The sequence below is a fragment of the Ornithorhynchus anatinus genome, chromosome 3 (genome assembly GCF_004115215.2).
Source record: "Ornithorhynchus anatinus isolate Pmale09 chromosome 3, mOrnAna1.pri.v4, whole genome shotgun sequence".
Classification (NCBI taxonomy): Eukaryota; Metazoa; Chordata; class Mammalia; order Monotremata; family Ornithorhynchidae; genus Ornithorhynchus; species Ornithorhynchus anatinus.
In genome coordinates, this window is record NC_041730.1 from 65,058,085 (window position 1) to 65,079,629 (window position 21,545).

At 47.8% G+C, this 21,545-nt stretch overlaps 2 protein-coding genes across 3 annotated transcripts in view; both read right to left on the reverse strand.

The window, feature by feature from the left end:
- Positions 1-294, reverse strand: part of DYM (dymeclin) — a 519,684-nt gene extending 519,390 nt beyond the window's left edge. For both annotated transcript variants that reach the window (XM_029060947.1, XM_039911491.1), the window contains exon 1: positions 253-294. The gene's annotated coding sequence lies outside the window, so the exon portion shown is untranslated. The remainder of the gene's footprint in view (positions 1-252) is intronic.
- A 12,056-nt stretch (positions 295-12,350) lies between these two features.
- Positions 12,351-20,081, reverse strand: C3H18orf32 (chromosome 3 C18orf32 homolog). The gene is made up of 3 exons (XM_029060509.2): positions 20,024-20,081; positions 13,750-13,938; positions 12,351-12,681 (listed from the first exon to the last, which is right to left on the reverse strand). Exons 2-3 carry the CDS (start codon positions 13,912-13,914, stop codon positions 12,604-12,606), a joined length of 243 nt encoding a protein of 80 aa, XP_028916342.1. The 5' UTR covers positions 13,915-13,938; positions 20,024-20,081; the 3' UTR covers positions 12,351-12,603.
- Between the last annotated feature and the right edge of the window lie 1,464 nt (positions 20,082-21,545).

Sequence of the window (21,545 nt, forward strand, 5' to 3'; positions counted from 1 at the left end):
ACCCCGTCCGCCAATGGGCGCCCTTCCCCTCCGCCGCGTCCACCAGGGGGCGCCCTTCCTCCCCGTCTTTCCCCTCCCCGCTCCGTCCGCCGGGGGGCGCCCTCCCTCCCTGCTCGCTCCCCCGTGCCCGCTCCGCCCCGCCCCGTCCTTCGGGGGGCGCCCTCCCTCCCGCGTCCGGGGCGCCTCGGCGTGGGCCCGATGGGCGGCTCGGCCCTCCATCTTTCCACGTCGCCCGGCCCGGCGCCCGCTCACCTTCCGCCGCTCTCTCCGGGACCGACGAGGACGACGAGGAGGAGGAGGGAGCTCGGGGGCGGGGGCGGGGGCGGGGCCGGAGGAGGGAGCACGGGGGCGGTCCCCGGGCATCCTGGGAAATGTAGTTCCCCGGACGAGCAGCCCGGCGGGGGCCCGGGTCACGTGGGAGGCGCCCCCGAGCATCCTGGGAAATGTAGTTCTCGGAGGAGGCGCCCGCGGGAACTTCCGTCCTCATTGGCCGAGGGGCGGGGCCAGGGTCACGTGGGGGCTCTGGAGCCCCGGGGCATCCTGGGAAATGTAGTTCCCCGCGGGAGGCGCCCGCCGCAACGCCCATGCTCCGCGAGCGGGGCCGGGTCACGTGAGCGGCGCCCCCGGGCATCCTGGGAAATGTAGTTCTGGCAGAAGGCGCCCGCGGGAACTTCCGTGCTCACTGGCCCAGGGGTGGGGGGGGGTTGTGGGGGGGCCGGGTCACGTGGGCGGGGTCCCCGGGTATCCTGGGAAATGTAGTTCCCGCAGGAGGCGCCCGCGGAGACTTCCATCCTCATTGGCCAAGGGGCGGGGCCAGGGTCACGTGGGCGGCGCCCCCGGGCATCCTGGGAAATGTAGTTCTGGCAGGAGGCGCCCGAGGGAACTTCCGTGCTCACTGGCCCAGGGGTGGGGGTGGAGGGTTGGAGGGGTCCGGGTCACGTGGGGGTTGGGGCGGGGGCCGGGTCACGTGGGCGGGGTCCCCGGGCATCCTGGGAAATGTAGTTCCCGCAGGAGGCGCCCGCGGAGACTTCCATCCTCATTGGCCGAGGGGCGGGGCCCGGGTCACGTGGGCGGCGCCCCCGGGCATCCTGGGAAATGTAGTTCCCCGCAGGAGGCGCCCGCGGAAACTTCCGTCCTCATTGGCCGAGGGGGCGGGTCCCGGGTCACGTGGGCGGGGCCCCCGGGCATCCTGGGAAATGTAGTTCCCCGCAGGAGGGGCCCGCGGAAACTTCCGTCCTCATTGGCCGAGGGGGCGGGTCCCGGGTCACGTGGGCGGGGCCCCCGGGCATCCTGGGAAATGTAGTTCCCCGCAGGAGGCGGCCGCCTGCAGTGCCCCACTGGGGCTTGCGCTGCACCTCGTGGAGGTCACGGCATGGGAGGAGATTTGCATGCGTGCGGGCATTCAATCGTATCGATTAAGCTCTCGCTGCGTGCCGAGCGCTGTGCTAAGCGCTTGGGAAAGTACAAGACAGCAAGAAAGAAGAATACATTGCAGCAGGGCACAAGAATACAATGCAGCGAGGAATAAGAAAGATAAAAGTACAAGACAGCGATAAAGAAGAATACAATGCAGCAATGAATAAGATTGATAAAGTACAAGACAGCGATAAGGGAGAATACAATACAGGATAAAGAAGAATACAATGCAGCAATGAATAAGAATAATAAAAGTACAATTCAGCACTAAATAAGAATCCAGTAGAGCAATAAATAAGAATAATAAAGTACAATTCAGCAATAAATAAGAATCCAATAGAGCAATAAATAAGAATAATAAAGTACAATTCAGCAATAAATAATAATGCAACAGAGCAATAAATAAAAATGATAAAATACAATTCAGCAATTCGTGCAAAGCCTAATCAAAAGCACATCTCCTCCCAGAGGTCTTCCCCCACTAGGCCCTCTTTTCTTCTTCTCCCACTCACTCTGTGTTGCCCTTACATTTGGATTTGCACCTTTTATTCAAACCGTCCCTCGCTCCCACAGCCCTCAGTTTCCCAGTAGTTATGTAAATAACCGTAATTTATTTATTTACATTGATGGCGGCCTCTCCCTCTAGACTGTAAGCCCGTTGTGGATAAGAATCACGCCTACCAACTCCGTTATTACTGTACTCTCCTAAGCACTTAATACAGTGGCCCACACACGGTAAGTGCTCAGTAAGTGTGATTGATTGATTGACTGATGGATGGATTGAATCCCCATTCGGGGAGGACCCTTTTGGAGTTTTCCATATTGTTTAGGAGTTGGTGGGATTTTCTCTGGCAGAGTTGGCTTTGATAAACGCCTGCTGCAAGCAGTGTCACGCCAACCTTTCCCAACAGTGCCCACCCGCTTTGCCTGAACATCTCGGGCACCCTTGCGGAATTGCAGGATGATGGAGCAGCCCTGGGCTCCTCTTCACATTGGACTGCTTCCCTGGAAATGTCACCAGTGGGAAATGGTAAAACCTGGAAGTCAGAACGTTGGTTTGGCCCCGGGTTTGGCTTTCGCAAGCTGAGCACCTTGGCATCCAGCCCCACTGGGATTCCCCATCTGCTGTATATCCTGGGGTTAATTTCCCTTTTCAGGTTTTTCACTGTGGATTTTCACTGTGGATTTGTAAGCGATCCAAAATACCGGTGCCTGAACACTAAACATTCGTATATTATTCGGTTTTGTGGCCAAAAGTCGCAATCGGCTCAATGCTGATTTGTACGTTCACTCTTAGTTTAATCGGCATCAGTTTCAACCTTCTTTATCGACACCTAAATGGCGTATCAGCGTGGCTTAGTGGAAAAATCAGAAGACTGGGAGTCAGGAGACCCCAGTTCTAATCCCGGCTCTGTCGCTTCCCTGCAGCGTGACCTCGAGCAAGTCATTTCACTTTTGTGGCCTTCGGTTTCCTCGTCTGTTAAAATGGGGAAGAAATTCCCGTACCCCCTTCCTCTTAGACGTGAACACCATGGGGGACAGGGACTCTGAACTGACTGTATATACCTCAGTGGTTAGAATAGTGTCTGGCACATAATAAGTGCTTGACAAATACTGTGATTATTGTTATCATTATTAATAATAATAATGAATAGTGGTAGTAGGAAAGAGCAGTGAAATAGTGTACTGGTCATTTGGAGAACATACAAGGACTTTGCAATCTAATGGAAGAAGAAGGACCCAAGTAGAAGAGGACAAAAGGTTAATGAATAATAAGAGTCTGGCAGAGGCAACTAATAGAGAAACAGGAAGCCCATGGCTAGGTGTTCACTGACAAAAGGCAACTGGGAGTCACTGGAGTGATCCAAATGAAAGGAAGGGAGCAGAAGGGTTGGAAGTGGCTCTCATACTCTCTCTAATGCTTAGAACAGCACTGAGCACCCAGTAATGCTCCCTGAATACCGTAAATGATGATGATGACAATGGTGAGGGAAAAGAGAGAAGGGTTGGACACCCGAAGTAGTGGAAACTTGAATAATACTGGCTAAACGGAGAGTCGTTAGGGAACGGTGGAATCTGTCGGACCAGACGTGTCACATAACAGTGCGACTTGGCGCAGGAAAGTACGGGGTTCCCAAGAATAAGGAAAGACTAATGTTGATATTTGTTAAGCGCTTACTATGTGCCGAGCACTGCTCTAAGCGCTGGGGTAGATACAGGGTAATCAGGTTGTCCCACGTGAGGCTCACAGTTAATCCCCATTTTACAGATGAGGTCACTGAGGCACAGAGAAGTGAAGTGACTTGCCCACAGTCACACAGCTAAGTGGCAGATGCGGGATTCGAACCCATGACCTCTGACTCCCAAGCCCGGGCTCTTTCCACTGAGCCACGCTGAGGTTGAACTACACTGCTCTCCTCCAAGAAGCCTTCCCAGACTAAGCTCCACTTTTCCTCATCTCCCACTCCCTTTTGCATCACCCTAACTTGCTCCCTTCGCTCTCCCGTCGCTCCACGGCACTTATGTATTTACCTGTAATCATATTCATTTGTATTGATGCCTGTCTCCCCCACCACACCCCAGACTGTGAGCTCACTAGGGGCAGGGAATGTCACTGTTTATTGTTGTATTGTACTTTCCCAAGCGCTCAGTAGTGCTTTGCACACAGTAAGCGCTTAATAAATGCGACTGAACTGAAAGGGAGGAAGAATCAATCTAGATTTCGGGAGACTGGGGCCGGGGGGGGGAACAATGTTAAATCAGAGACCGCTCGGTCTCCTCAGAGTGGAATGTGGGAGGAACCTCAGCAACGGGGTCTGGTGCAACACCCAGTAGTGATGCGGAGTGGAAGGCAATGCGCTACAAGTCAAAAACTCACTCGTGCCGGACAGCAGCGGCACGGGAGAGAGTCGAGGGCAGAGACTCAAGTTTACTGCGTGGAAGAAAGCAATGGTAAACCACTGCCAGGTTTTTACCAAGAATACTATAATAATAATGTTGGTATTTGTTAAGCGCTTACTATGTGCAGAGCACTGTTCTGAGTGCTGGGGTAGATACAGGGGAATGAGGTTGTCCCATGTGAGGCTCACAGTCTTCATCCCCATTTTCCAGATGAGGGGACTGAGGCCCAGAGAAGTGAAGTGACTTGCCCACAGTCACACAGCTGACAAGGGGCAGAGTTGGGATTCGAACCCGTGACCTCTGACTCCCAAGCCCGGGCTCTTTCCACTGAGCCACACTGCTTCTCTAGGGATCCACTACCAGAACAATTGCAGATGGAGGTGGGACAGTCTGGGAGAGATGTGTCCATGGAGTCGCTATGGGTGGAAGATCACTTGACAGCATAAGACAAGACCCCAACGCTTAGGAGAGTGCCTAACATAAAGTAAGCACTTAACAAATACCATTAAAGAACAACTGATTCGATCGATAATAATAATAATAACGTTGGTATTTGTTAAGCGCTTACTATGTGCAGAGCACTGTTCTAAGCGCTGGGGTAGATACGGGGTAATCAGGTTGTCCCTCGTGAGGCTCATGGTCTTAATCCCCATTTTACAGAGGAGGTAAGTGAGGCACAGAGAAGTGAAGTGACTTGCCCACAGTCACACAGCTGACAAGTGACAGAGCTGGGATCGGTAGCATTTACTGAATACATACTGTGTGCAGAGCACCTAGAGAAGCAGCGTGGCTCAGTGGAAAGAGCCCGGGCTTTGGAGTCAGAGGTCATGGGTTCGAAACCCGGCTCAGTCAATTGTCAGCTGTGTGACCGTGGGCAAGTCACTTCACTTCTCGGTGTCTCGGTTCCCTCATCTGTAAAATGGGGATTAAGACTGTGAGCCCCACGTGGGACAACCTGATTCCCCTGTGTCTACCCCAGCGCTTAGAACAGTGCTCGGCACATAGTAAGCGCCCAACAAATACTAACATTATTATTAGAGAATATAATACAGTTGGAAGACAAGATCCCTGCCCTGGAGGATTTCACAATCTAGCAGGATCAAATGGACAGCTGAGTTGATCCACCAGGAACCCTGCCCCTTCCCCACCATACCACAGGTTCCTGCCCCTGGTGAGAAGCAGCATGGTCAAGTGAGAGGCAGCTTGATGCAGTGGATAGAGCACAGGCCTGCGAGTCAGGCGGTCATGGGTTCCAATCCTGGCTCCATCACCTGTCTGCTGACAAGTCACTTCACCTCTCTGTGCCTGCTACCTCATCTGGAAAATGGGGATTGAGACTATGAGACCCATATAATGTCTCCCCCGATTAGACTGTAAACCCGTCAAACGGCAGGGACTGTCTCTATCTGTTGCCGACTTGTTCATTCCAAGCGCTTAGTACAGTGCTCTGCACATAGTAAGCGCTCAATAAATACTATTGAATGAATGAATGAATATAACGTTGGTATTTGTTAAGCGCTTACTATGTGCAGAGCACTGTTCTAAGCGCTAGGGTAGACACAGGGGAATCAGGTTGGCCCCCGTGGGGCTCACAGTCTTAATCCCCATTTTACAGATGAGGTCACTGAGGCATCGAGAAGTTAAGTGACTTGCCCACAGTCACACAGCTGACAAGTGGCAGAGCTGGGATTTGAACTCATGACCTCTGACTCCAAAGCCCATGCCCTTTCCACTGAACCACGCTGCTTCTCTGTGGGACAGGGACAGTGTCCAACCCAATTTGCTTGCATCCACCCCAGTGTTTAATATGGTGGTTAGCACATAGTAAGCGTTTAACAAATGGCACAATTATTATTATGTGCTCTGGACACGCCTGACTGCAGGGATTTAACTCCTCTCTCAGTTAAGCTCTCTCGGCTCTTTCTCTACCAGGCTCCACAGCGGAACAGCTGGTAACTGTTGCCGATCTGTCCATTCCAAGCGCTTAGTACAGTGCTCTGCACATAGTAAACGCTCAATAAATACCATTGAATGAATGAATAACTACCACCTTCCCATGGTGACACGCAAGGCCACTGCTCTCAGCATGCCCTGGGCTGTGGGGATGTCTGAGGGGATGCCCACACCCTCGACACCATTTAGAAGGCCCCTACGTGCCCTCTTTGCCACTGCACATGTGGCCTGTGTCCTATTGGAGAAGCAGTGTGGCTCAGTGGAAAGAGCCTGGGCCTGGGAGTCAGAGGTCATGGGTTCGAATCCCGGCTCTGCCGCTTAGCTGTGTGACTGTGGGTAATTCACTTCACTTCTCTGGGCCTCAGTTCCCTCATCTGTAAAATGGGGATGAAGACTGTGAGCCTCATGGGGGACAACCTCATTACCCTGTATCTCCCCCAGCGCTTAGTACAGTGCTCTGCACATAGTAAGCGCTTAACAAATACCAACATTATTATTATCTTGTCTTCCATGTTATTTTGTATTAATCAATACTGTGTTCACCTGTTCTACTGTATCTGTAGGCATAGACATCGAAGGCACATGTTCTTCCCCACCTTCTTATTAGATTTTGAGCCTGTGGAGGGCCAGGGACCATGTCTAACTCTCACCTGTGTATTTTGTATGTGTGTGCGAAGTGCTCTGCACACAAGAAGCACTTAATGCTCCGTGATAATAAGATGTATCCAATAAACTCAATGCAATAGCACAACATAAAGTAGGCATGGACAAAAGATAGCCCGTGGGGCCCATCCAGCCCACCAGATGATTGCATCTGACCCGCAAGCTGTATTCAGCCTGGCAGCTGTTTCTGCTGGAGAGTCTCCTTCCCGTGAGCCATGGCTACAGTTAGCAATCTCCCAGAACACTGTCACCCTCAGAGTAGGATCATGTGGAGGTGAATGGCTACCCACCCCTGCCTCAGATTCAGGTAGGAGGCTCACGGGTGCCCTAGAAGTTGCATTTTCATGCTTTAAGCCCCACTTTCTTTCATCGGTAGCATCCACATCAATCCTTGGGCTAAAATAATTGCCCACCAGTGATATGAAGGAACAGATTTGAATCACTGGCCTGAAAGAGAGCATTCTACCTTCTTTCATTCATGTATTCAATCGTATTTATTAAGTGCTTAGTGTGTGCCGAGCACCACACTAAGCACTTGGAAGAGTACAGTGTAACAATAAACAGACATACTCCTTACCCACAACGAGATTACATTCTAGAGGGGGAGGTGGATATTAATATAAATGAATTACAGCTATTCTTCTAAACCTGCTCATACATTAAAACTTTACAAGTTGGCAATTGACCCCATCCTATATCACCTGAGTAATCAATTAATAAATGGTGTTTCCTGAATACTTAATATGGTGGACAGAGCTCAGTACAAAGCACGTGGGAGAATACAGTAGAATAGACCCGACGGGTATTCTTGCCAAAAGGTAAGAGTTGTATTTTTTTCTTTTTGTGTGCTTTTCCAAATGATAGCTTGTATTTTATCCCATTTTACTAATGAGGAATAGGGCCAATAGGGTCCAAATAACTATGCGCTGCAACATCCATGTTCCACTGCCTTCCATGTTCAAATAGGGGGAACCGTAAGAATTTCCCAGAAAAGTACAATTTGGAAACCTGAAATTGGGCCAGAGGGGCTGCACAGAGACAGAACTGTACTTGGAAAACACTCCAGGTTAATAAGGGTCATTGATTACAATACTTTATTTTGTATCAAGTAGTTTAATACAAAAAGCCATAGCCTTTACTAAGGTAAAAAGTTAGATTCGCAAAGGGCAGTCTGTCTAAAAATCATTTTACGCTTACGCTTTGCAGATGTCCGTTGAAACTTCTATTTATAAGGAAGAGGGTTGGGAGTTCTTGCACTTAGCTTTGAGTGGCAGACACATGGGAGGCTCCTAGGGATTTTGAGGAAATGGCACAGAGATCGAGGTTGCTCAACTATCTCGAAGTATTTATAGAACTACTCAATAAAGCATGGGACTAATCCCAGTGCCTTCTCTCTGTCCTCTTTTTCTCTCTCTTCCCGTCCCACCTTCCCCTCTCCCCAATAGTGAAAAACACACACACACACACACACACACACACACAAACAAATCCACGGCTTTAATGATACTGTCCTTTCTGTCCTTTCTTGGTTCTCCTTCTCTCCCTCTGGCTGCTCCTTCTCAGTCTCTGTCACGGGCTCCTCCTCTTCCTCCCACCCCTTAACGGTGGGAGTCCCTCAGTGCTCAGTTCTGGGTCACCTTCTATTCTCCATCTACACCCACTCCCTTGGAGAATACATTCACTCCCGTGGTTTCAACTGGGGATGATTCAGCCCTTCAGCCCCGACCTCTGTCGCCTCTGCAGTCTCACATTTCCTGGCTTCTCTCCTTCTACAACCCAGCCTGCACATCCTGCCTCTGGCCCTCCTCCAATCCGACAATTACTGTCCCCCCCTTCAAATCCTTATTGAAGGCCCCTCTCCTCCAAGGGGCCTTCCCACACTAAGCCCCACTTTGCCTCATCTCCCCCGCCCTTCTGCTTAGCCCTGACTTGCTCCCTGTGCTCTTCTCCCCTCCCAGCTGCACAGCACTTATATACATACGTCATTTTATTTATTAGGAGTGATCTGTCTCTCTCCTCTAGACTGTAAGCTCTTTGTGGACAAGGAGTATCAATGAATATCGATTAGACTGTAAGCCCATCAATGGGCAGGGACTACCTATTGCCGATTTGTACATTCCAAGCGCTTAGTACAGTGCTCTGCACATAGTAAGCGCTCAATGAATACTATTGAATGAATGTTGTACTGTACTTTCCCAAGCAGTGTGGCTCAGTGGAAAGAGGCCGGGCTTGGGATTCAGAGGTCATGGGTTCGAATCCCGGCTCCGCCCCTTGTCAGCTGGGTGACTGTGGGCAAGTCACTACACTTCTCTGTGCCTCAGTTACCTCAGCTGTAAAATGGGGATTAAGACTGTGAGCCTCATGTGGGACAACCTGATGACCCTGTACCGCCCCCAGCGCTTAGAACAGTGCTCTGCACATAGTAAGCGCTTAACAAATACCAACATTATTACTAATACAGTGTTCTGCACACAGTAAATGCTCAATAAATATGATTGAATGAATGAATGAATTTCCTCCTGCCTTCGGAACATCTCCGGATATACTGCCGACACCTCAAACCACACATATCCAAACCGGAACTTCTACTCTTCCTGCCCAAATCCTGTCCTCCCCCGGACTTTCCCACAAATGACAGTATCAGTAGCCTCCCTATCTCTCAAGCCCCTAACCTTGAAATTCTTGAGTCATCCCTCCCATTCAACCCAGATATTCAATGTCACCAAGTCCTGTCAGTTCTATTTCACGGCATCACTAAAATCCACACTTTTCCTCACCACCCAAACCGCTACTCTGCTGACCCAAGCACTTCTCCTATCCCACCTTGACTACTGCACCAGCCTCTTTGCTGACCAACCTGCCTCTTGTCTCGCCACTGCAATCCACAAGCCACTCTGTTACCTGGATTGTTTTTCTAAATAACCATTCAGTCCAGCTGGATTGTTTTTCTAAATAACCATTCAGTCCAGCTGGATTGTTTTTCTAAATAACCATTCAGTTCACAACTCCCCACTCCTCGAGAATCTCCAGTAGTCGTCCATCCACATCAAATAGAAATCCATCGGCTATAAAGCACTCTATCAGCTCACCCCTTCGTACATTACCTCGCTCATTTCCTATTAGAGTCCAGCCCGTACGCTTCACTCCTCTAGCACCAGGGTGCTCACGGTGCCTGTCTCAGCTATCTCAGCTGCCGATCTCTTGCTCACGTCCTCCCCTCTATCCTGGAACTCCCTCCCCCTCCATCTACAACAGCCCACCCCCTCCCCACCTTCAAAAACTTATTAAAATCACATCTCCTCCAACAGGCCTTCCCTGATTAAGCTCTCAATTCCCCTACTCCCTCTCCCTTCTGCATCACCTATGCACTTAGATTTGTACGCTTTAAGCACTTGAAATTCACCCCACCCTCACCCCCCATCACTTACATACATATGGATAATTTATGGATATTAATGTCTGTCTCCCCCTCTAGACTGTCTCTTGCGGGCAGGGAACGTGCCCACCACCTCGTGTGCTCAGAACAGTGCCCTGCACACAGTAAGAGATCAAAAACATCATTGATTGATTATGAGGAAAGTTCAGCTCTTCAATAGTAAAGCTCAACTCTACCATCCACGGTAGCCCAAAGCTTTATTTCAAAGATTGAGGCTAAGGAGGACAACCTTCTCTATGTTCCTCTAAGCATCCCGTTGCTACTGGAAAAGACAAGAGTATTGGATTGCCTCAGTAATAGTGTTCATTCATTCAATAGTATTTATTGAGCACTTACTATGTGCAGAACACTGTACTAAGCCCTTGGAATGCACAATACGGCAACAGATAGAGACAATCCCTGCCCAATGACGGGAGTGTTTATGTTCTTAAATCTTACAGGATCCAGAGAAGTGGATCTAGAAGATCTAAATCCGCTAGGCTATGAGCTCACTATGGGCAGGGAACATGTCTGCTGATTGTTTTATTGAACTCTCCCAAGGTCCTGCACAGAGTAAGTGTTCACTAAACAGGATTGATTGATTGACTGACTGAATTGATAGAACCCACTATAACTAGAGAGTTATAGGCTTGCCTGATGAAGAGATTCAGGAATGTCTCCCTACAGGTGAACCTCAGAAAATCCAGAATGTTTGGAATGTTCCTCATCTTTTATTTCTGAGAATTTTTTTTTCTGACCATTTTTAGGCTTCTTAAACACTGAAAAAGACAATAACGGTCCCCTGAACTACAAAGTATGACTCTTAGGTTGAGGCATAATATTCTACAGCTAATACAGAAACGTAGTAAAAGTACCCACTGGGTTCAGTGTATTGTACTTGGGAAGCACAGAACAAAAAAATGAAACATTTTCTGTCTGCCAGGGAGCCTACGCAGTAAGCTTTCCCTCCTGGCTGTAAGCTCGTTGGGGGCAGGGAATGTCTGTTATAGCGTACTCTCTGCAAACAGTAAGCGCTCAATAAGCACAATTAACTGAGCTATAAGTAACCTGGGTCCTAATCCTGGCTCTGCCACTTGCCTGCTGTGCGACTTTGGGCAAGTCACTTTACCTCTCGGTGCCTACATCTCTCTCCATCTCTATGGGAATAGTGGCGTAACCAGTGGGCCAACGAACCCAAGGAAATCAAGTGATTTGCCCGTTGTAATAATAACAGCGGTATTTGTCGAGTGCTTACCGTGTAGGCAACACCGTTCTAAGCCCTGGGATGGATCCAAGATAATCAGGTCGGTCCCGGTCCCTGGTATTACATCCCTATTATAGAGGTGAGGAGACAGAGGCAGTTAAGTGATTTGCCCATGGTCACACAGCAGGCAAGTGGTGGAGGTGGGATTAGAAGCGAGGTCTCCCGATTCCTAGTCACAGCTCTTTCCACTAGGCCCCGCTGGTGTCTGGTGACGTTACGCTGCTCCCTCAAAATGACTGCTTTTGCCTAAAAATGTCCTGCCCTGATGCTCTTACTGTGTTCCAGCTGCAGTCTGCCAAGCTCCCGTGGACAGTGGTGGTTCCACGCTCTGCTCTGCACCCCCAGCTTTCACAAGGAAGCAGAAAAGACCCACCCCCCGCTTGCCGAACCAATCTATCGTAATGAACGACGGCTTACCCAAAGGGGGAGGACAGAGCGGTGTCTGCCGATGTTGAAGTGTCAAGTGATAGTCAGTTCCGACACCCCAGAGAGGAACCATTCTCTCCCACTGAGTGCTGCTGAGCACAGAGCGGCCAGAGACCACGACCGCAAAAACAAACTCGAGCTGTCCTCCTGGGCTCTGTCTCACAACTGGAGTATTGAACACTATTCTCCCCAATACGGTGCCAGAAAATGTAATTTTTTGCTCAGCGGAATCATGGATTCAACCTCGCCGTCAGCAGCTTTGAACTAAAGGACAACTCCTTCAGCGGCTTTGAACTGCGGACAGTCATTTAATAGAGTAAAATTTCATTTTATTCACAGAGTTAGAGATGGAAATTATTCCAGTGAGGAAAGAATAGGAATGAGATTATTAAATATAATTTACACATTTTAAATAGAAATACTATACGTTTGACTCGCATTTTGGAATTTCCAAAATATTTAGCCCATTATTTGGGTCTCATAGAAAGGGGCCTAAAGACATCATCAAAGTACATATAACAGAATATCATTTCTGAAGCAATGCGATCTTTCGGAATGATTTGCTTTAGTCGGTCTTTTTGTTACAGGCTTCTGGGGGGGGTCCCTCTGAAGAGATTCCACTGGTGACTCCGTTGCTGACATTCTGCAATGAGAAACAGTACTGTAAAATGTGTTTGAGATAACCTGTTAAAACAGATTACCTTACTGTGAGAGATAAAAGGAGCAACGAGACTTCTAAAAGAAGAGTTGGAATAAATGGACCTCTCCAGATTTTTGTAGTGAGAGCTAACATACCAATAGGAAAACAGAGCAAACTGTCAATGTTCTGGGATTCAACATGGTATGATGAATGAAACTCACAGCTAAGTTAAAATCTCATTTCAGTCAGTAGCAGCAATTTGTGTCGCCACCGAATCTTTTAACCAGAGCATTAAAAACGCAAATTGATATGAGTTCAACTCTTCTGACCTGTAAGCATCAATAAACAGGTTTGAGAAATAAGAATAGGTGGTTCCACGTCTACCAACTCTGCTATACTTTATTCTTTCAAGAACTTAGTACAGTGCTGTGCACAGGGCAAGCGCTCAATGAATACAAATGATTTTTTTTTTCTTTTCACCTTCCTCTCAACTCCAACTTGACTGGAGGCCCTGATGGTCACAAAACAGCCAAAAAGGGGGCACCAGGAGACTGGATGATAAGTGAGTGACCTAGACTCTAATCCACAAACCAGATAAGAGCCAAACCAGACCACGACTCAGTGGAAAGAGGCCGGGTTTGGGAGTCAGAGGTCATGGGTTCGAATTCCGGCTCCGCCACTTGTCAGCTCTGTGACTGTGGGCAAGTCACTTCACTTCTCTGTGCCTCAGTTACCTCATTTGTAAAATGGGGATTAAGACTGTGAGCCCAATGTGGGACAACCTGATTACCCTGTATCTACCCTAGCGCTTAGAACAGTGCTCTGCACGGAGTAAGCGCTTAACAAACACCAACATTATCATTATTATTATTAATCATGAGCTGGCTGTATGTTAAAACACTGACTTTGTAGGCAAATGTCTTATGAGAAATAAATGCATCACATTGCTGAATTAGAGTGGATTGCTGACTTTTCTCTAGCTTCCTCTCTAAGTCCATTATTCATTCAATCATATTTACTGAACGCTTACGGTGTGCAAAGCACTGTATTAAGCACTTATAATGTTCTTACCTTATAATCTCCTTTGCCTTGGTTGTTGGTAGAGGTTGCCTGAACAGCTTTCTTGGGCCACATGCGGTTAACAAAAGGAGCTATTAAAGGGTAGATATACGGCTCCAGGAATTTTTTGTAGACCCAGAGCAAAACTGGAATGACGATACAGGGAATGCACACCATTGCCTCGCGCTTGGAGACCGCAAACTAAACATTATGAAAAAAACAAAACAAAAAACAAAAATTCTGTAGTTTATAAGATGCCTGCAGAAAGAGCTTACAGTAGAACTTCACCTAGGTTTAGAATTTTAGAAGAACTTTCTCTTCTAAGGAAAGTTACTACATAAATTTTGCCATTAAAGTGTGGTCGTTAGCCAAAACAAACGATATTGCTTAGCTCAAAGTCAAATGAGTCAAATGAGTCAATAAGTCAAAGTCAAAAGTTAAATGAACCACTCTTTTCAACTATTTCTAAATTGGGAGATCGGAACTATCTTCTCAAAAACAGTTGGACCTTGAACAACATTATTTCGAATAGTCTGATTCTGCTGGAACACGTACGACGCTGGTACATTTCTTCTTAAAAATCACAGAGCCATCCCTCCTCTTAATCAGCCCAGTACTTGAGGTCTAATAAATATCCTCAGAACTATGGGAGTAGGATTGACTTTCCTCTTTCAGCAATTCAACTTTTTTTTTTTGCATTAGGACATTTTGCCATGCCCAGCAAATTATTCTTATTATTATTGTTATGGTATTTGTTAAGCAATTACTGTGTGTCAGGCACTGTTCTAAATGCTGCGGTGGCTACAAGTCCATCAGGTCAGACATAGTCCTTGTCCCACATGGGGCTCACGATAGGAGGGAGAAGCGCTTAGTACAGTGCTCGGCACATAGTAAGCGCTCAATAAATACTACTGAATGAATGAATGACTCAAAACAAGCAGGAAAGTCACAGGGCTGTCAGTGAAAATGGAGGGCAGGAACTAGTCTACTGAGGTGGACGTTCCTTTTAAATGTGATTAAAGTGCTGTACTGTATTGAACTAAATAAAACGGAGCAAAGCTACATTATGCAGAAACTGAAATATGTCTTGCTTCAGGTGCCCCAACCTACACAGCACCTACCCCTGCGATACAAAACTCCCTTAACAGTGTTCACAAAAAGGAAGCTTATGTGCAGTTAACCCTTCAGTGGTACTTATTGAGCTGTATTGTACTAAGGGCTCAGAAATTAAGATACAGAATAGTTTGCTTTTATACTGTCCAAAATATTGTCTTGAATGTTATGATTGTAAAAATGGCGGCCCAATATCCATTTTTAATGTGCAGTTAACCTTTCAACGGTATTCATTGAGCTGTACTGTACTAAGGGCTCAGAAATTGAGATACAGAATAGTTTGTTTTTATACTGTCCAAAATATTGGCTTGAATGTTACGATTGTAAAAATAGCAGCGCAATATCCATTTTTAAATCTGTACTGTTTTTAAGAGGGCAAAATGCTTCTAATGAAAAATCTAATGAGCTCATGAGAACCTAACATTAATTCCCCCAACCTGCTGACTTATCTCTCTTACATCACTGTTTTCCGAGACCACAACTGTAATGTTTACAAAGTTTCGTTGTATGTCATGATTATCCTATTAAAATATAATCAAGGGTTTCCTGATGTTTAACTTGCTACAATAACTCCATAACATTTCATATGTGATCCTTTCTACAATAAAATATACTTGTTTTCAAAGTAACGTGATGGAGAAATCATTTTTTTGAGGGGAAGGGGTGCTGAAAGGTGAAGAAGAGGTGGGCAGGGAATATGTCTACCAACTGTTGTATTGAAGTCACCCTAAAGCTTAGTATAGTGTTCTGCACACAATAAGTGCTTAATAAAGACCACTGATGATAAGGAAGGGGTGAAGGAGCCTTTGACATTAAATACATGAGGAATATTCAAGTTTGTCACATTAGCAGTGCTCTGATACACAAATTCATTTCTCCAAGTCACCCAGCTACTGGACAGCTGCTTCAGAATTACAGGAAACATTAAGTAGGCATGTCAAGTTTATCATAATCCAGAATGCATTTTTTTTTCTAAACTTAAAAATGAAATGCCACAGAATATGGCTACAATTTACAATGCTGTTTATCAGCTATCTGGTAGGCAGTGAACTTGAAAATCACTTTGTAAAACATGGCTAAAAATGCTGATTCACCCCAAGGGATCACAGCAAGGAGACTAAATGCAACCACACGATTATCCAAAAAGTCTGATAAACCTGAAAAACTATAGGATTGCCTTTACCCTCCATTCATTCAATCATTCAAAAGTATTAATTGAGCGCTTACTATGTGCAAAGCACTGCACTAAAGGCTTGGAATGGACAAGCCTCGTTATATCCCGGCTAGACTACTGTGTCAGCCTTCTCTCTGACCTCCCTTCCTCCTCTCTCGCCCCGCTCCGGTCTATTCTTCACTCCACTGCCCGGCTCATCTTCCCGCAGAAACGATCTGGGCATGTCACTCCCCTTCTTAAACAACTCCAGTGGTTGCCTATCAACCTCCGCTCCAAACAAAAACTCCTCACTCTAGGCTTCGAGGCTCTCCATCACCTTGCCCCTTCCTACCTCTCCTCCCTTCTCTCTTTCTACCGCCCACCCCGCACGCTCCGCTCCTCTGCCGCCCACCTCCTCGCCGTCCCTCGGTCTCGCCTATCCCGTCGTCGACCCCTGGGTCACGTCCTCCCGCGGTCCCGGAACACCCTCCCTCCTCACCTCCGCCAAACCGATTCTCTTTCCCTCTTCAAACCCTACTTAAAACTCACCTCCTCCAAGAGGCCTTCCCAGACTGAGCTCCTCTACTCCCTCTACTCCCTCTGCCATCCCCCTTTACCTCTCCGCAGCTAAAGCCTCTTTTTCCCCTTTTCCCTCTGCTCCTCCACCTCTCCCTTCCCATCCCCACAGCACTGTACTCGTCCGCTCGACTGTATATATTTTCGTTACCTTATTTATTTTGTTAATGAATTGTACATCGCCTCGATTCTATTTAGTTGCCATTGCTTTTACGAGATGTTCTTCCCCTTGACTCTATTTATTGCCATTGTTCTTGTCTGTCCGTCTCCCCCGATTAGACTGTAAGCCCGTCAACGGCAGGGTCTGTCTCTATCTGTTGCCGACTTGTTCATCCCAAGCGCTTAGTACAGTGCTCTGCACATAGTAAGCGCTCAATAAATACTATTGAATGAATGAATGACAATTTGGCAGCAGATAGAGACGATCCCTGCCCAATGACGGGCCACAGTCTAAGCGGGGGGAGACGGACAAAAACAAGACGACATAATCACGATAAACAATCAAGATAGAATAGAATAGAATCAAGGGGATGTACACCTCTAGATTGTAAGCTCGTGACGGCCAGGGAATGGGTCTGCTAATTCGGTTGTACTGTACTTTCCCAAATGCTTAATGCAATGCTCTGCACAAAGGAAGCGTTCAAATATCACCGACTGACCAGACATCTGCAAAATACTAGTACCGGATCTGTTTTAACCCACAAGACACATCTTAGCATTCTTGGCCTGAGGTCCCACTTATTTATTTGCTGTTGTCTTAATGAGATGTTCATCCCCTTGAGTCTATTTATTGCGATTGTTCCTGTCTGTCTCCCCCCGATTAGACCGTGAGCCCGTCACAGGGCAGGGACTGTCTCTGTTACCAATTTGTTCACTCCAAGCGCTTAGTACAGCGCTCTGCACAAAGTAAGCGCTCAATAAATACTACTGAATGAATGAATTTCAGTCTGTTTAAAGCAAGGCATATTTATCAGTACATTTATTAGAGCAAACCATTGACGATATTTAGGTGGGAGATGTCTAAGGATAAGAACGACTCAAATCTATGCAACAACTCATTTTTAAGCCATACCCTCTTCTGGAGACAGGGAACCATCCAGCCCGCCAACCCTGATCTGGGGAAGTAACTTTAGGAGAGATCCCAAGCCCTGGGAACTGAATTCAACTCAACCTCCAAGGAAAAACCACCTAATGGATAAGAACACGGGACTGGGTTCAAATCCCAGCTCCGCCACTTGTCTGCTGTGTGACTTTAGTCACCTGTCGGTGTCTCAGTTCCCTCATTTGTAAAATGGGGATTAAGACCGTGAGCCCCATGTGGACCCTGGACTGTGTCCAGCCTGCTTATCTTGTATCAACCAGCGTTTAGTACAGTGCCTAACACATAGTAAGCGTTTAACAAATACCATTAAAAAAAACCCAACAACCCACAACCGCCCTCCCCAAGCAATTGGACAAACACATTTCAGTGGATTATGTCTTCTCCTCGCATTGGTCACCTGCCAGACCCAAACCAGCGTAGAAGCGGCCTGGCGTAGTGGACAGAGCAAGGCTCTGGGGGTCAAAAGGTCACGGGTTCTAATCCCGGCTCCACCACTTGTCTGCCGTGGGACCTTGGGCAAGTCACTTCTCTGGGCCTCTGCTATCTCATTTGTGAAATGGAGATTGAGACTGTGAGCCCAGTGTGCGACAGGGACTGGGTCCAACTCGATTTGCTTCTTTTTTCTCTCCCCTGCAATGCTTAGTATGTGTGTGTGTATATATACATATATATATTCGTTCAATCCTATTTATTGGGGGCTTACTGTGTGCGGAGTACTGTACCAAGCGCTTGGAAAGTACAGTTTGGCAATAGAGACAATCCATGCCCATATATGTTATTAATCACCTGCTATGTATATATACGTACACATATACATATATATACATACGCGCATACATACACATGCATACATATACACACATGTATATGTGCATGATACATGCATACGCATACATATATGTGCACATATATGCATATGTGTATATACATGTATAGGTATGCACATACATGTATGTGTACATATATACCTATATGTGTATATGTATGCATGTATATGCATACACACACATATATACATATATATACATATATATATATATACATATATATATATATATATATATATATACATTGTGGCATTTGTTAATCACTTCCTATGTACCAGACACTGTACTTTGGGTAGGTCACTCCCCTTCTTGATGCCTCAGTTCCCTCATCTATAAAATGGGGATGAAGACTGTGAGCCTCACGTGGGACAACATGATGACCCTGTATCTCCCCCAGCGCTTAGAACAGTGCTCGGCACATAGTAAGTATGGAGGAGGAGGAAGAAAAGGAGGAGGAGGAGGTGGAGGAAGAAGAGAAAGAGAAAGACGAGGAGGAGGAAGGGAAGGGGGATGAGGAGGAAGAGGGGGAGGAGAAGAGGAGGAGGAGGAAGAGGAGGAGGAAGAGAAGGGGGAAGAGGAAGAAGAGAAGAGGAGAAGGAGAAAGAGAACGAGGAGGAGAAGAGGAGGAGGAAGAGGAGGAGGAAGAGAAAGAATAGGAGGAGGAACAAGAGGAGGAGAAGAGGAAGAGGAGGAGGAAGAGGAGGGGGAAGAGAAGGGGGAAGATAAAGAGGAGAAGATGATGAGGAGGAAGAGGAGGAGGAAGAGAAGGGGGAAGAGGAAGAAGAGAAGAGGAGAAGGAGAAAGAGAACGAGGAGGAGGAAGAGGAGGAGGAGGAAGAGGGGGAGGAGGAAGAGGGGGAGGAGGAAGAGGAGGAGGAGGAAGAGGAGGAGGAGGAGGAAGGGGAGGAGGAGGGAGAGGGGGAAGAGGAGGTAGAGGAGGAGGAGGAGGAGGAAGGGGAGGAGGGGGAGGGGGAGGGGAGGAGGGGGAGGGGGAGGGGGAGGAAGGGGAGGGGGAGGAGGAAGGGGAGGAGGGGGAGGGGGAGGAGGAAGGGAGGAGGGGGAGGGGAGGAGGAAGGGGAGGAAGGGGAGGAGGGGAGGGGAGGAGGAAGGGGAGGAGGGGAGGAGGAAGAGGAGGAGGAAGAAGAGGAAGGGGGGAGGAAGAGGAGGAAGAAGAGGAGGAGGAGGAAGAAGAGGAAGGGGGGAGGAAGAGGAGGAAGAAGAGGAGGAGGAGGAAGAAGAGGAAGGGGGGAGGAAGAGGAGGAAGAAGAGGAGGAAGGGGAGGAGGAGGAGGAAGGGAGGAGGAGGAGGAGGAGGAAGGGGAGGAGGAGGAGGAAGGGGAGGAGGAAGGGGAGGAGGAAGGGAGGAGGAGGAGGGAGAGGAGGAGGAGGAGGAAGGGGAAGAGGGGAGGGGGAGGAGGAAGAGGAGGAGGGCGGGCAGTGTGTGCGCGGTGCGGCTCCCGGTCCCGGAGGCGGTTCGGATGGTGAGGAGCGCGCGGGGGCCGCCGCCCCTTTCCTACCTACGGCCGGCGCCTCCTCCTCCTCCTCCTCCTCCTGCTCCGGCGGTAACGTCACCTCCCTCCTGCCCCCCCCCCCCCCAGCCTCCGCCCTTCCGGAGCCCGGCCAATGGCGGAGCGGGAAGGCGCTGACGTCACCGCGCGCCCCCGTCACGTGAGCAGGGTCGGACCCCCCCCCCGTCACGTGAGCAGGGTGGGCCCGACGGCAATAACGCTGCTGTTTAGGCGCTTACTACGTGCCCAGCACTCTTCTAAGCGCCGGGGGCGGGGGGGGGCACCATCATCATCATCATCATCATCATGGCCGGGGATACAATAATAATAATGTTGGTATTTGTTAAGCGCTTAATATGTGTCAAGCACTGTTCTAAGCGCTGGGGGGGGGGGGGCACAATTATAATAATGATGTTGGTATTTGTTATATGTGCCAAGCACTGTTCTAAGCACTGGGAGAGTGGGGATAAAATAACAATCATGTTGGTATTTGTTAAGCACTTGCTTACTCTGTGCCAAGCACTGTTCTAAGCGCTGGGGGGCCGGGGATACAATAATAATAATGTTATTTGTTAAGCACTTGCTTACTCTGTGCCAAGCACTGTTCTAAGTGCTGGGGGGCCGGGGATACAATAATAATAATGTTAGTATTTGTTAAGCGCTTATATGTGCCAAGCACTGTTCTAAGCGCTGCGGGGGGGGGAATACAATAATAATAATGTTGGTATTTGTTCAGCGCTTACTGTGTGCACAGCACTGTTCGGATAGAATAATAATGATATTGGCATTTAAGCGCTTACTATAATAGTAATGTTGGTATTTGTAAAGTGCTTAGAGTACTTGGCACATAGTAAGCGCTTTACTCTAAGTAAGCCAAGTACTCTAAGCACTGGGGACACACAACAATAATAATAATAATGATGATGTCAGTATTCATTAAGTGCTTACTATGTGCCAAGCACTGTTCTAAGCGCTGGGGGGCCGGGGATACAATAATGATATTTGTTAAGCGCTTATATGTGCCAAGCACTGTTCTAAGCACTGCGGGGGGGAATACAATAATAATAATGTTGGTATTTAAGCACTTACTATGTGCGAAGCACTGTTCTAAGCACTGGGGAGATACAATAATAATATTGGTATTTAAGTGGTTACTATAATAATACTTCTCTGTGCCCCAGTTACCTCATCTGTAAAATGGGGATTTAAACCGTGCCCCACGTGGGACAACCTGATCACCTTGTATCACCGCCCCCCACCCAGCGCTTAGAACAGAGTCTTGCACATAGTAAGCACTTAACAAATACCATCATCATTATCTTCTGGGAGACCTTAGGCTTCATTGGCAAATTTAATCCTATAGGACCACCACTCCATTTCTTGGAATAATCACTAATAGGGAGAGGATTTCGTAAATTTACACGTAAGGACTCAGTCAGTGGTATTTCTTCAGCGCTTGCAGAGCACGATATTAAGCACTTGGGAGAGTACGACATAAAAATAAAGAGCACGTTCTCCGTCCCAAACAACC

Bases quoted from the DNA above. Each gene is read 5' to 3' on its own strand.
- C3H18orf32 (XM_029060509.2), bottom strand. From the start codon at position 13,914: ATGGTGTGCATTCCCTGTATCGTCATTCCAGTTTTGCTCTGGGTCTAC. The intron at 12,682-13,749 runs GTAAGAACATTA...TTCTCATTGCAG, and splicing joins AAGGCAAAGGAGATTATAAG to AATGTCAGCAACGGAGTCAC.